At 41.3% G+C, this 15332-nt stretch overlaps 1 protein-coding gene across 1 annotated transcript; it reads right to left on the bottom strand.

The window, feature by feature from the left end:
• Positions 1-8790: 8790 nt before the first annotated feature.
• foxb1a (forkhead box B1a) lies at positions 8791-9732 on the bottom strand. Its single transcript, XM_070831340.1, has one exon. The coding sequence runs from the start codon at positions 9730-9732 to the stop codon at positions 8791-8793; it is 942 nt and encodes a 313-aa protein (XP_070687441.1).
• Positions 9733-15332: the final 5600 nt, after the last annotated feature.

The raw sequence follows: 15332 nt of genomic DNA, 5'->3' as shown, positions 1-15332 counted from the left end.
AACAAGACCAAAGCCTGTAATCCATGACACACACACACGCACGCACGCACGCACACACACACACCAGCCCTGCTTTTCATTTGTCCACTAGAGTGCCATCTAATGATGCCAAAGAAAAGAAATTAGCCGACCATTGCACGCTCCCTTTGACCGAGTCGTTAAGGTGGCCGGTGTGGAGCTAAAGCTGAGCCCTCTGAAGCTCACTGTGACACTCAGGCTCGCATTCCGCTGTTTGTTATTTAGATCCTTATTTACACTTGTTGTCAGAGACAGGCTGGAAGCACAGCAGTGGCTTCCTCCATGGGCCGGATAACAATGAGCTGTAGGGAGCAGCCCAGCGAGGCATTTAGCCCAGCCCTGCCCCGTCTCAAGAAGAAGGGGAGAGGGAAGTTTACTGCCCGTGAATCACAGACTTTCACTCCCCACACACCGAGCATTCCGGTCCTGCAGATCCCCGGAGATCACCCTGTCCAGTGGAAGAGACTCCAGTTTGATTTCAGGTCTAAAATAGTAGTTTTGCACCTTTAAGTTTTTACCTTGAAATTATTATAAATTCTGAGCTGTGGTGGCTCAAAGCCTAACTGGTCAACTTTAGGAATAAATGAACCGAAGTGGCTCTCTCTTCTCATTTGCTCTACTTTACAGTTTATGGAAAAGAAAGATGGATGCAGAAAGCGAGTCATGTTCATTTGTGGTTCTTAAAGTGCTGCCCTGGCTCTTTCATCATATTTCATCATTCTGTGCTTTTGCTAATGAATTTAATGACCCAAAAAAAGTAGCAAATGAGAGGAACGCCACTTTTTCAACACATCATCACAAAAACTGCGGGCCTTCTCCGCACACAATTTTGGAAGCTCAACTTTACATGAAGATGATATCAACCATTTGGGAAACCAGGATCCTGTCAAGTTCAATTGATGTTTTGCATAATGGCAAGATGTTCTGTGTCAGTTTATTTTTTTTTTTAACATCAATTTCGAAGGCAATGCTAATCAAGGTGAGATCAAATAAGCGTAGCTAGAGGAACCAAAGAACCTTGAAAGCCTGTTATATGACAGCACATTGCATCATTCATAAAGAAGCCCAATTCCCAGGAGTATTATTGACTCTTATCATCTCTACAATTTAGATTAATGAAGTGTGCAACATATGATAAGAGTACACAAAAATCAGTTTAACATGAGTGTTATCTGAGCCTTGTATGGGTGTGTGCACCCATTGTGACCTTTTTGTTTGGCGACTTCCTGAGAAGACAAGCAGTGTGTTCGGAGGTATCAGCAGCTGTGTGCTACGTTCCTCTGATCCAGGCAGCTATTGACTTCCTGAGATTTGAATTAATTACTTGCTTCACAAGAGAAACTGGATTGCAGTGGAACCCCCTAAGAAGTCCACTCATTCTTAGGAAACTGCCCCATGGACTTGCAGATGGTTTCACTGAGATGTGCTTTCCCATAGAGAACAATTGTACAGGGGATTGTGGTGCTGGCATAAACCTGGAGCACACAGTCTCCATTCTGAACGTTTCAAAACAGCCATAGGGGAGGTTTGTGACTTAACATAAATTAGACCACCAGGGAATGGGGAGATCTGAAGTGGCGGAAGGGCAATATTGCAGATAAATGCAATGTGCTGAGAGCTTCTGCACCGCATAAGAAACAGAAACTTACACGGTGACACCTTGGAATCAGATAACAACCACATTAAAGCCTTTTAATGTTTGACAAACTTAATCACTGCAACCTTTTCTGCAAACATATCCTAATGCTACGCTGGTTTATTCAACCCCCCCGCCCCTCCTCTGTGTGTTTTCGGTCCAAGAAAGGAAACAATGATGAGAGCAATTAATGACATGAAGAAACAATTACTGTCAATACTTTCAAGGCCTGTGTGTTAGTGTGAAAGGGATTAAGTTGCTGCTGCGTTTGTATTCTGCTTACTTCCAATTGGCTCAAGGCCTTGTGTTTGGTCTTGTTAGTGCCAGCGGCCCCGGTGAAGAGTACACTTCAGCTGTGATGAAGTATCCAGGAACGCAGAGGTTACCAGTGGCTGCTAATTAACCTCACATTGTGTTCGCTAACAAAGAAACAAAGGAACAAAGTGGAATTTCAATGCAGGAGATTATCACAATGACAATGAGAGTAGTGCCGGATCATGCACTTGATGGGGATTTTCACACTGGCCATGACAACATGAGATTAGATCAAAGACAGATGAAGTTACATTAACAAAACAAAGCAGCCTTGTTATGCAATAACAAGCAGCCATCTGGGCCTTCTCTGCTATAGGAAAAGGCTCCGAGTGTGTAGCTACACCAGAATCTTCCTCCGCAACTTCTGCAAGATTGAGTTTGATTGTGAGAACTTTATTGCGACTTTGTTGTGTCAGAGAGGAGGTAGCATCCTTCCTCAAACACATCAAGACAAAGAGGAAACGGGCTGTGGGTTCTTCGCCGGTTATTGTGGCCCCTGTATTCTGTCCCACAGGCTGAATGGCAATTACTGCTGACTTCCTATCCAGCTCGGAGCCCGGGCTCGCTGAGGGTGCCCTGACCCTGCAGTATCCAGAGGGGAGAGACAGGAGCTGTCAAAACTCACACCTCTTTGCGCTCTCGTGGGGACCGCTCCTCCAGCTGCTGCCCCACGGGGCTTGCTGCACACTCCCGCTAATCAGCTCCATCTCATCTCTGGAAGGAACTGGCCCCAAGTGGATGCAGGCCCCCTTTCTCACCTCTGCTATCTAGTGCACCTTTGAAGTCCTGTGTAAGTGTTAGTTTATGGCTGGAGAGGGTACGATAAGATCCCAAGGAAAGGTGATAAATTAGCTTATCTCCCCACATTTAAAAGGGGAAATAGCAGGCTGCTAAAATCCACAGAATCTGTTAAAGTCCTAACACCTAACAGCTAAAGCACTTGAGAACCAAAAACATTGTCGTGTCAAATCTCTTTAGTACCTTCATTAAAGCAGCTTGTTTGTATTTAGCCGGCTTCCCGTTCTGCACGAACAAGCATTTGGTCGTAGCTGTAGGACTTCTTTGAATTAAGAAATAGATATACAGTAATTATCCAGTACCCTGAAAGTGCAACAGACTCTCTAGACAAGACATGACAAGCTGGGACAGAGCAGAAGCTTTGGCTCTCGGAACACACCTTTCACAGGCATGCCAAATTAAACACAGGGGAGTATGAATAGATTTATCAGTAATTAACACAATAGATTTAGATACGATCACCCATGTGGACATGCACAGCAAAAAAAAAAAGTCCAAACCATACTAGTTTTAACCATTTGCCTAATCCACTTTAAGGATGAAACGAAGAAAATGCATGTGAGTCAAATGTCAGATGTAATGGAAGAAGGTTGAAGTTGACACGAGTGGAGCCTAAAGTTTGATGAATGGTTTTCTGTTGGTTGTCTGTCTCACTTTGTCTCAACCCGCCCAACGCAGATCCTTGTATGTAAAGACGCGGTGTGGTGTTGCATCACATCAGCCTATTGTTCACTGAAAATGGAAAACGAGTCAGTGACTGTCACTGTACTGTGAAATCAGTGTCTAACCGAAAGAACATCACCCCTAATGTTGTTAGTCAAGTCAAGCAAAGTCAGTTTTACTTATATAGCTGAAAATCACAAATTTGCCTCAAAGGGCTTCACAATCCGCACAGCATATGGAATTCTCTATCCTAAGACACTCTATTCAGATTCAGAAAACTCCACAAAAACAGTTAACAGGAAGAAAAATGGAAGAAATGTCAGGGGAAATAGCAGAGAGATGGCTGTTTTTAAAAATTACATTTGAAAAATTCAGTGTTTCCTGGATGTGGAATTTCTATCTATAGTTGCAAACAACACTCCCACACACTTTTGCCTGATGGAGCACGTCACAAATAAATGTATCACTGCAAGTTAGACAGTGCTCAGTGTTTGCACGTTGGATCTACTCATCCTGTCTCATGAAATAGACTTGCAGAGAGTTCTGACCCTTTTTAGTTGCTACTGACCATGTCACAGTAGGAACTCTTACATTTGCACTTCACACCCTGTCTGTGACAATATGCATCCCTATCTTGAATAACAATTATCACCCCATTTCCTGGGACCATTAGATCTTCTTTACGACACCTACTTCCATTTCAGAGCGTAATTTTCACTGTCTGTGGCGCAAGAATTCTTCTAAATATATTTTCACTCAGTTTTTTGGGGATGAGCAGCAACACGAACTGTGACCCTTTAAATTTATCACGTAGAAAGTTTCATCACACTTGATGAAACAGAATCTACGGCCTGCCATAACTTTCCACGTAGCCGCTGTCTGCTGCAGCTCAGTGGAATTTCGCCGCTGCCACCCGCTGGCATAATTTGTTTCACAGTCACCACCCAGCAGCATGAATCAGATGTTGACACTCTAATTTCATGCACACATGGGTGTTTGGCTGAGCCAGCCTTGAATGCTGCGGCGTTCCCCTGCCTCTCCCTCCAGCTGCCCACTATACCTGCCCTTTGCCCTCCCGCACAGCCACGCAATGTATTTAACTTGGGAGTCACACGTTATGACGTTATGATGATTTAACCATGTAGTCTCATAATGATGATGCGCACTGTGAGTTTCACTCGTAGAGCATCATTCCCACCCTCATACCACTTTTATTATGATGTCAAATGAAACAGAGGGATGATCTCTGACAAAACCTGCTGTATGTTTTGTGCTAAAAGGTTTTAAAAGAACCATAGTACATTATAGGAATTTAATTCAGTAGCTCTTTCCCCAACCCATCAGGAGATCTCCATGCTGCTCTATTTACCACTAAAATAAATCTGTTTACCATGGTCCGCAGCTCCATCTGAAAATATTTGTTTTTACTCTGTTGTTTTTATAAAAAAAAAAAAAACTACATGCACTTGCAAGAAATGATAAAAATACAGCCACGAGCCAAGCTCCGAAGTGTCAAAGGCTTGTCAAGGATTGACACATTTGCAGAGCATAATTAATGCACGTTTTGTCTATCACTGATTATTTCGCTTCCTCTAAAAGTCAGAGCTGACAGTCTTGCGGTGGGAGAGAAGAGGAGCTACCTCGTGGCGTTGGTCCACGTCCTCATTCTGTCAGCTCAGAGAAGCCCAAATAAACCAGCTTTTCAACACCAGTGACCAGCAGGATAACCAGGAACACGTACATGCCAAAAAGGCAATTCCCAATATCTCTCCTTCACGGCGAATCTGACAGCTCCTCTTACGAGTGAGCATAAATCCACAAGATAAAGTCATAAACAAATAAGTTGTTTGTGTGCAGTGGAAGTCAGATAACGGCCAGGGTTTTATGGAACACTTGCTTCCTCTTGACAAATATCCAAACAATAAACACATAGTAAATAACGGCACCCTGTCTGTATCAGTTCCCTACTTGAGGTTAAGTTGAGTTTATTGCGGAGGCCACTGCCTGCATGCATTAAGCAAATCATAAATTATACATGCTAATTACCTTGGGCCTCCACTTTAATGAATTATTTTAATTAAACTACAACATTGGGGTTTTGCATGTGGTCTATATTTCATCCCCTGCCTACGATGACCTTCTTCTTTGTCTAAGTGGAACATAGTTGAGAGAACAAGGGCAATGCAGACTTAGATTATACAACTGAGTTCATACTGATGCTGCTGAACTGCGGATGATATGGTGCGAACAACAGAGTGAAACAGCAAGAACAGATTTTATTTGTATTATAGAGAGAAAGAAAAGGCTATAAACTGTAGTGGGAAGAAAACTCTGCAGCCGTGGTTGCAGGTAAAAAAAAAGCTTGTAGCGTCAGAGACAATCTTTGTTTCAGGGCTTTTATTCATTAAAAAAAAAAAAAAAAAAAAAAGTTTTCCAGACTATTTATTTCAATTTGATGAGTGCCAGGTGTCAAAGATGAGTTTCCTACACACTGAGGTCTACTACGTGCTTCCTCTCCCTCCCACCTGTTACATCATTTTTTTAATGCCAGTGGTTTTACACTTTGTCTCTCAGGGGTTAAATTCATTTTCTCATTTGAATATTTTGTGCAGGAAAAGCTGAAGGTGTTTATTTTAATTGCAATGGAGCTTAGTGCCAGCCAAACAGCACCCTCATCTTGATTTTCCAGACTGGCTTCATACCAGTAATGTGCAACATTTCCACTAGCTGCACGGGTCATCGTGTCTCATTCGCTGTGTCTTAAAACATGATCATAGGATGTTTCTTTTTTTTAAAAGCAACATGCTGTTTGAATAAGGCATTTCTGCCTCAGAGTAGCACACGATACATCAAATGAAAACTTTTGGTTATTTTTACATTTCACATGCCGGGATGACTTTACAGTGAAGTAATTCTTAATCATAAGAGTTATTTGAGAACATTCATCTACATATATTACATAGACATTTTAACTGTAACAGTGCAATACATACCAAAATAAGACAAACGTAAAAACACTGAAATCCAAATGAATAGAAACAAAACATTATAAATATGTGGTAAATATTGTAAATATTGTTGCTATATGTTGTTACTTTGTAAAATGCATGTACCACAGGTGGATTTCTTTGTTTTTTTATGTGCTCAGTGGAAAAAAAAGTTCAATATGTTTGATATTGTGGTTTTTAAAGTAGGAACTGCAGTGACCAGCCTGAACAAAAAAACTAAAATAAAATCTGACCCAAAATTAAAGCTTGTAATCTGGAGTTGCAGTTTCAATACCTTTAATCATCCACAGTCAGAATTAATGTTACACACACAAATGCACAAAGTCGGGAGGAGAAAAAAAAAACTAACACTGTTGTCCAAACAGTCCATGGGGGAGGGGTGGATTTAAATTCCAAAAGGGTCTTGCAGCTCGTTTCCTAGTTCCCCAGTCAGCAATGTGTTTGTGAAAAATCAGTCTTTTTGTCTTGCTGAAAAAAGGCTAAATCTACATTGGTGGCCCAGTCTAAGTTTGCTATTCTTTGCACTTTCAATTCAAGTGAATGAGGGAGAATGAAGTGGCCCGAGACCCTTTATTTGATCTACTCGATTGCATAAAGTGACGGAATTCTAATGTATTTGTTTAATGCCCCGAAATAGGCTGTTGCTTTCTATAGGAGAGGCAGAGAAAGCGCGTTATTGTGTTTTTATTTATTTATTTAATTCTAAAAAAAAAAAACAAATCGAATAAAAGAAAGTAACATTTATTTCCACTTTCTTTGCAGATATTTCCCCGCTTGTATTTATAAACCTGTTGAACTGAGTTCCCCCGAATAGGAAAAAAAAGAAAAAAAAAAAAAAAAGAAAATCCATCGGAACAGTGAGATGCTCTCATTACTAGAAGGAAGAAAATCAACATGACACTTATTAAATTGCCCTCTGTGACATTTGAAGTCGAGATATGAAACAATATCTATTCGGACACTGTGTGCAGCTTTTCTAAATGTTTATTGTTGGGCTTAATTGTGTTTAGCCAACAGCTTGATGAATGAGCCCAGTTGTGTGCGCTGTGACCATGGCATCGCAGCTCCATGCATCCTAATCGACTGCACGATTCATTTCTGCCCCCACAGCTTCTCTGCAGCTCCCACAAAATCATACAGGTCCGGACACAAGACAAATAAAGTCTGTGTTATTATTATTATTATGATTATTATGATTATTATTATGAAGGCTAAAAAATTTTTAAAGTTTTTTCCAGTTGAATAATAGCTGTTTTATTTGATACGAATGGTAATAATAATCACAATAACGATCATAATAATAATAATAATAATAAAAATAATAATAACGGTCTTCTTTGATTAAATCTTCAGAAACATTTTTGATTGTTTACTTCACTTTTAATGAGAAAATATTTCGATGACCAGCTTTTTTTTTTTTCCAATTCATTGCAGACTGTTTGCACACTTTTCGAAAGCACGCATGCTTGCAAAAAATAAACAAACAAAAACAAAACAACAACAATAACAACAACGGCAACAACACAAATTTTTTTTTTTTAGAATGCATGCTTTACCTAAAAAAAAAAAAAAAAAAAAAAGTACAAATTTACAGCATCTGATACACATGGTCACCACAGCCTTTTAAATTAAATGCTTCACAGAACATTTTCTGGAAAATAGATATCTAAAACATAAAACTAAAAAGTGCATTTTACAACATTTCAGTATCAGTTATTTGCAATATTCACATCTTGCATTTTGTGGACGTCTCACAATACTACTTTTCCATTTTGAAAAGATTTCATAACTCAGTTTGCTTCCTTTTTTTTTTTTTACAGGGATGGTAAGAACAAATCTAAATCCTATTCCTATTTGGTATACCCTTATCCATCATTCCAGTATTAAAAGCAAACAAAAACACAGAGCCATTGCCTCGCAATTTCATTGACATTACAGTGGTCACACAGAAACGGTGCAAAAGGTTTGTTATTTGATAAAACTGGGAGAGAGAGAGAGAAAAAAACTGCCACGGGAATTACAAGCACTTTAAACCAGAGTTGATGGTGCCAAAACAAACTTCCCCTGAATCCCCTCAGTGGCTCCACTTTCAACACTCACATTTCACAATAAACTGAAAAATAGAACTATCAAATAATTTATATTTTCAAGAGCAATACTTCGCTGTGCGATTCTGTGCTGGACTTCTATGACACAATTTAAAGCGACACATTCAACACATACACAAATAAATCGATATGCAACTGCAACTCGCCTTGATAGTTTCCGACGACAGAAAATATAAACTTTGGGATTGGTAAAGAGGGGCCGGGAGCCGGCCAGCAGTTCGTTTGCTGGGAAAAGTTCAGCTGGTCAGTGCACAGCCACAGACTGCAGTGTGGAGGGGCTCGTCAGAGTCTCGCTCGGGGTTGCTGGGCTGCTTTGGCTCGTCGCTGTCTGTGGGGACGTCGGGCTCAGAGACTGTGGTGAGTTAGATAGAAACGCGGGGATGTGTGGAGGTAACGCCGAGAAACCGGGCATGGAGGTCGGGGTGGGCTTGATTGGCACAGGGATCGCCGGTAAGGACTGTCCCCCGTGACACAGGGACTTGATGGGCATGCCATAGGCACTGTAGTCGCTGCTCGCCATGGAGATTGGTGCCGCCGTGTCAATCACGCTGGTGTTGTACATGTGCGGCCAGGCTGTCGTCAGCTGGTTGTGGAGCGGGTACCCGGCAGACATGGACTGCATGGTGGAGAAAGCCAGACTCCCCGGGACCTTGTACTCTCTGGCGATGATGTTCTCGATGGCGAACGGATGCTTAAAAGTTGACGATTGAGACACTCCGAGGTTGTACGTTGACATTTGGGGAAGGTGCGTGCCAGTGGCTGCCAGGGCGCTCAGTCTCAGCTTGGCTTGCTGCTGGAGGTAATGCGCAGCATCCGACTGCTTACTCGGAGCCAAATGATCAGAAGAAGTCAACACTTTGAACCTTTTGCGGCGTCTCAAGAAACTTCCATTCTCAAACATGTCCCCGCAGCTGGGATGCAGAGCCCAGAAACTGCCCTTACCTGGTTGATCTGGGCGCCGGGGGATTTTAATAAAACAGTCGTTGAAGGACAGGTTGTGCCGCAGAGAGTTTTGCCACCGCTGAGTATTTTCTCTGTAATAAGGGAATCTATCCATGATGAACTTGTAAATTTCACTGAGAGGCAGCATCTTCTCTGGGCAGCTCTGGATCGCCATGGCAGTGAGGGAGATGTAGGAGTAAGGTGGCTTCTGGTCGCTGTACGTGTTTCTCCCTGGACGAGGCATCCTCGATATTTTCAGAAAAAAGCAATAAAAAAAAAAAAAGTAGTCTCCCTTAATTCCTTGCCGAAAGCTTGCCGCTCTTCATGAAAACAACCGCTGGGGAAAGTTTCGGTGCAGGCTAAGCTGGAGTTGCCTCGTGCGTAAAACAGCCACTTCGAGCGCCTCTGCTGTGTGCAGGCGGGCGGACGGTGCACATTTATGGAGTGACGGCTGCTGTAAGTCTTTCTTGCAAAGTAAGTCAGCTTGTCCCGCTAGCAGAGCTGAATAGACTTCATTTGGCGTCCTTGATAAGACGAGCTAAGTGGATGCCTCCATGGCCTTCCTCTAACCATCTGATAGTTTTATGTAGTGACATGAGCAGAAAAGACCCCTGTAGAGGCGCTCCATTAATGTGCCACCTCTTCGCTATCACATGACAATTGCCATGGGAGGAGGGGGCTGGGAGGAAGGCATAATCTGGTTTCATTTACACCTATTTACATGGACACCTTGGGCCAATGGAAATCATTTCCATTTGAAGACAGAAAAAGGGGTGAAAAGGCTCGGCAACCGGAATTGAACTGCGATGGCACTCAGTGTGTGAAGGTATGCGCTAATACTTCTTCAGCGGACTTTACAGTTGCAATTCACAAGTAGGCTATATATGGGATGTGAGTGGACATGAAAATAATTCGGCGTATTGTAATTTGATGTTTTTCTGTCATAAAAAAAATGGACTTTTAACCATCTGTGCTGCTGTTGAGGGAGACTAAACATGGGTTTATTATTAAAAAAAAAAGGAAAGAAAAAAGAATATTCCCGCCTTGTGCTGTGGTGTGTGTGATGAGTACACTTATCAAAATAATCCATTAAGTGTTTTAGGCTGCTGATCCTTTTTTTTATAATGTGGATATGAATGAAAACGCCCGCTGATTTTACAGGGAAGGGGAAAAGAAAATGTTGTGAAAATGCATTTTTCTCATTTCTCTAATTAGAGTCTAATATTGTTTACGAAATGCCAAACAAAATAATGCCATGAGCAGGTTTGTTGATGAGCCGACTATTAGTTTTCTCAGCTAATTTTGCCCAGAGCTGAGCAAAGGAAGTAGACGATATGAAAACATCAACACAATGCAAACAGCTTATTCAAACTGAAACTTCATGAGGCAATCAGCTCCATTGTGTTTATGTAAAGAAGATTCAAAAGTACTTCAGAAATGCAAATAAACCCTTGAGGATGGTGTGGTGAAAACTGTATAAAATATCCATAAGTCAATTATATGAATGTGAAAACCAAATGGGAAGCCTATTTTGAGCTATTGCTATTCAAGCTTTTGGCCAGGGCCACCTTTCCGCTTGGAGGGTTTGCAATGCCAGGGACCACACACGCGCACGCAGATTTGCTCATAATTTATGCTAATTTCCTCCCATAAATCCACAATGCACCCCATCACCAGTCTGACGGATTACGAAAAGAATCGCATTGCGGGGGGACACCGAGCTATTTTTTTCCACCCAGGAACCAGGAGCAGGTTGAAGAAGAGCGTCCTCCCTGCAGTATGAGCACCGTGTAACAGTCTCACACCCTGAAGCAACACGGAAAAAGAGAAAAGGAAAGAATTCTAGTGAATAGATTTTTTTTTCTCTCTCTCTCTCCTGTCATTTAAGGAGAGAGAATATAAATTGGAAAAAAGTCACATTTCTTCAGTGTCTAGTCTAAAACTTCCAGCGTGCAGAGTGCCTTTTAACACCTGTCGTTTCCAGTTAATGTTCAGCTGAAAAGAGTTCGTCCAGAAGGAAGTCGACCCATCTCAAACACTGCGGATAATGACAACACACTGCCAAGTACCAAACATCTTCTGACATCCAGCCTGTTCATCCACTCATTCATTTAAAAAAAAACAAAAAAAAAAACACAGGGATTCACTGATTAATACGTCCGTGAACACAGCAGTCAGATCCGCCTGTGGTTGCAATTGTCAGTGTAATAATTATGATTGTGAAATGTGATTAATATGAGATGTCATGCAGCAGATCATTTGAGCATCTTCTTTTTTTTTTTACTTTTTTTTACGCACGATTCCTTCATCCTACATTTTCCTCTCGACTCTTTGTCAGTTTTATTTGTCCTGCAAACTTGCTGTCATGCCAGTTTGGGCTTTTGCAAGTTAACCTGCAACACTCGGCATTAACCAGCCGGGCCACAGAGGAGCAGTAAGAGTTTTTTTTCTCTCTCTCTCCCTCCTCTCACACACAGACGGTGTGGCTTTTTGAGCTTCAGGGTTATGGGATATTGGTAGGCCTTTTGTCCCTGCCGAATGCACACACTGAAAATACCACCATGACTCTGAATGTGAATAGGGTTTTTAGCTGCTCCCAAACTCCTGAGTTCAAGCAGCAGTAGATCAAGTCTGCACTATGTTTGGTCATTTGTAGAAACCCGAACAAAGGTTGGGATAAGCCAAATTGCATTGCACTTGTGAACCGTGCCTCAGCCTGAAGTATCCTTTATAGCAGGAGGGGACCAAGAACAATTTTGTGTGAGCTTTAAAAAAAAAAAAAAAAAGAGGAGCGAAAACAAAGGGCACTTTCTGAAACATCTTAAAGTAGAGTAGTGAGGCGTGACATTCCCAGGGTGACGAGACACAAAAGCTGAGGTCATGGGGATGAAAAAGAGAATCAAACAGCCACTTTCACACGTCTGCCCTCCTCTGCTGCACCGCGAACACAATAGGAAACAAATGTTGTTAAAAGAGGATCGATGCCATTCATCCTAAAGCAGCGAATGATAGCCAAACAATATTGTCACACTGAATCGAGTTGAGATATGCTGCCACCCAGACCTACGGAGAGAGAGAGAGAGAGAAGGGGTGGGGGGGGATCTGCCATTCAGGGAACGATTAAGAGAAATCTAAAGCTGAGGGCGATGCTTATTACGCAGGAAAACATGTATCCAAGGGGCGAGCTCAAGTTTGAAAAAAAAAAAAAAAGAAGATTATTTAATAGAGATACTTTACTGTAAGGTTTAATTTTTTTTTTTTGAAGTGCATCTACATTTTTTTTCAGGCTAAAATCAACTGATTCTCAAAATGTCTGTCACAGTTTTTTAGGTTTACTTTTCCAGGTTCTGCAGAGCACGCAGGTTGCTGACTGCAGGCAATGTGTATTTAGGCCACTAAGCAGCCTATAAATATACACATCGTCGCTAGAGGTGAACAAATTCGCATTTTTTAAGACAAACATTCCTAATCCCAATGAATTACGAGTGCAAAATCAGCGCACTTTTCCATTGGAGTTGTTTCAGTTTTTGTCACGCGGATTGTGATCAGCAAGCCCGTATTAAAGGGATTTTCTTCTCCACCTTGCTTCTCCGTGTTCCAGCTGAAGCAGGTGTAGTTTTGTTGTCTGACTGCAAAACTGCGACTCTCCAACCCAACCAATAGGCCCGCGCTACTAATTAAGTCCGTGGTGATTTCAGCCCCCAGAGATGTTTTACGGTGCAATTAAGGACGCGCTGATGATAAGGTATGAATATTCAGCAGAATGACAATTAATTAGCAGACAGAGGGCTCTCACTGCAACCTCCTCGATGGCAAATTTAGCCTATATGACGGGATATTCACACTACTTAAAGGCCATCTTCACACGGTGCCCCACTGAATATCAATGTTCACCTGAAAGAGACATCAGAATCACAACATGTCTCTGTGCTCGCAATATATAATATGATGATATTATAATATAGTGACTGTGTTTTTTTGTTTGTTTTGTCAAACAGCGGGATTATAGTCCTGGCAGCAGCCCACTCCATTAGTCGTTTCTGGGTGACATCAGAGGGAGTACCTGGAAGAAGACCTTAGGGCATTTAGAACATATGCTGGGATTATGCTTAATGGTCTAATTACATAAATTAGGCATTCATTATACGGCACATCATCTGTAACAGATATCTCAATTGAACAGAGGCGGGAACTTCTAATTCAATTTGTCTGTGAGTACTTTCATCCAATTAAACACTGAGAGACACGAAAAAAGAAAGACATATTGATTCATATTCATTCATTCGTTATTTTATTCATTTATCTATTTTTTTTGGAGAACTGCTTTCTTCCTCAGCTGCATTAACAGCAGCAGTTTCACTCTGTGACCATCAGATGGGGACAGGCTCTGGAGTCTGTCTCTCTGGGTTATTCTGTTATAGATACGGCTGTACAATTTTATGCACCTTAAATATAATTACATCTGTCACATGTAATGTAATCTCATAAATGCATCCACCTATCTATCTATCTATCTATCTATCTATCTATCTATCTATCTATCTATCTATCTATCTATCTATCTATCTATCATTTCAGTAGACTATAATTGATAGTTAAAGAGCCAACATGACAATTTAGCACAATATATAAAAAAACAACAACACATCTACCCATCTATCTACTGTAATACTATGAAATTGTCCGCAGGCGCATGTGAGTGTGTGCAATGTGAAGTGAGTGAGTGTGTGTGTGTGTGTGTGTATGTGTGTGTGTGTAGGAGGGGAGTCCCAGTTCATTGACTCCATATGGTGAGAAACAGCAGGACTGATGAGTGTACTACCTGAGGTCCGTGTTTGTGCTGTCGACTGTAACCAAAACAGAGGCCCCTGACCCCCTGCATAATTCATTACAGACAAGACAGTGCCGCTCACACTCTCATTTCATCATTTAGCTTTTGGTGACAGATGACTCCGTGACAACAAATCATCCTATTAAACTGCACATGATACTTAGCCAGCTGACTGATATAAAGAGGAAGGAGCAGAGAGCAAGAAGAAAGTCGCTGCGGAGATGGTGAGACGGGAAAAAAATGTAAATGAGTGATGGAGATGAGAGGAGAAAACAGAATAACAGTATGGCAGTCCATTTCAATATTGAGAAGAAAATGCAGAAGCCTGTACTGTACTATGTATTACTGTATAATGAACTTGTTTCATATGAGCAATAATCATGGAGATTCACAGGTACTGTATATATTGTTGCAGAGAATAATGCAATATTAAGCAATGTGAGATCATAATATATTAACAACAAACTCAACAAAGGAGTGAACTTTCACCGTAAAGCAGAAAGATAAAAGGGCTATTATGCAAAAAAAAGAAGAAAGTATGAATTAACATAGTTCAATCACATACAAAGAGTTACCTTTCATAGAGGATATAAATGATATGCAAGGCTTTGAGATGGATAACCACGACTCTGAGCAGCTGCACAATGAGGATAGCAGGATGAAACAATATTATTGGAGGTATAGGACGTTTAAAGAGGGAGGATTTGAAAGCTGGCACTCCCCTGGACTGTGTTGCGCCATTAAACGCTGATGTACTCACACCCTGATGACATATTAACTGAAGAGAATGAATGGATCGATGCACTGGGTCACTCTAAGTGAAATTATAACCCCTTGAGGTCAGTGTTGTAGGTTTAACCTTAAACCCTTCACCGTTCCTTTTGTGTGTACTTTTCTGATATCTTTTCATTGTGGGGGTTATTAATAATGTGGGAAAACAGTTTTAATCTATTTAATTTTTGACTGTTTGCCCCAAATTAGATACAAAGTTTGTGCGGCGTGGGGTACTTTGA

This window comes from Pempheris klunzingeri, chromosome 5 (assembly GCF_042242105.1).
Source record: "Pempheris klunzingeri isolate RE-2024b chromosome 5, fPemKlu1.hap1, whole genome shotgun sequence".
Lineage (NCBI taxonomy): Eukaryota > Metazoa > Chordata > Actinopteri > Acropomatiformes > Pempheridae > Pempheris > Pempheris klunzingeri.
The sequence above is the reverse complement of the archived record's forward strand: the minus strand, read 5'-3'. Positions and strand labels throughout refer to the sequence as shown.

Coding starts and splice junctions, on each gene's coding strand:
- foxb1a (XM_070831340.1), bottom strand. CDS start 9,732: ATGCCTCGTCCAGGGAGAAACACGTACAGCGACCAGAAGCCACCTTAC.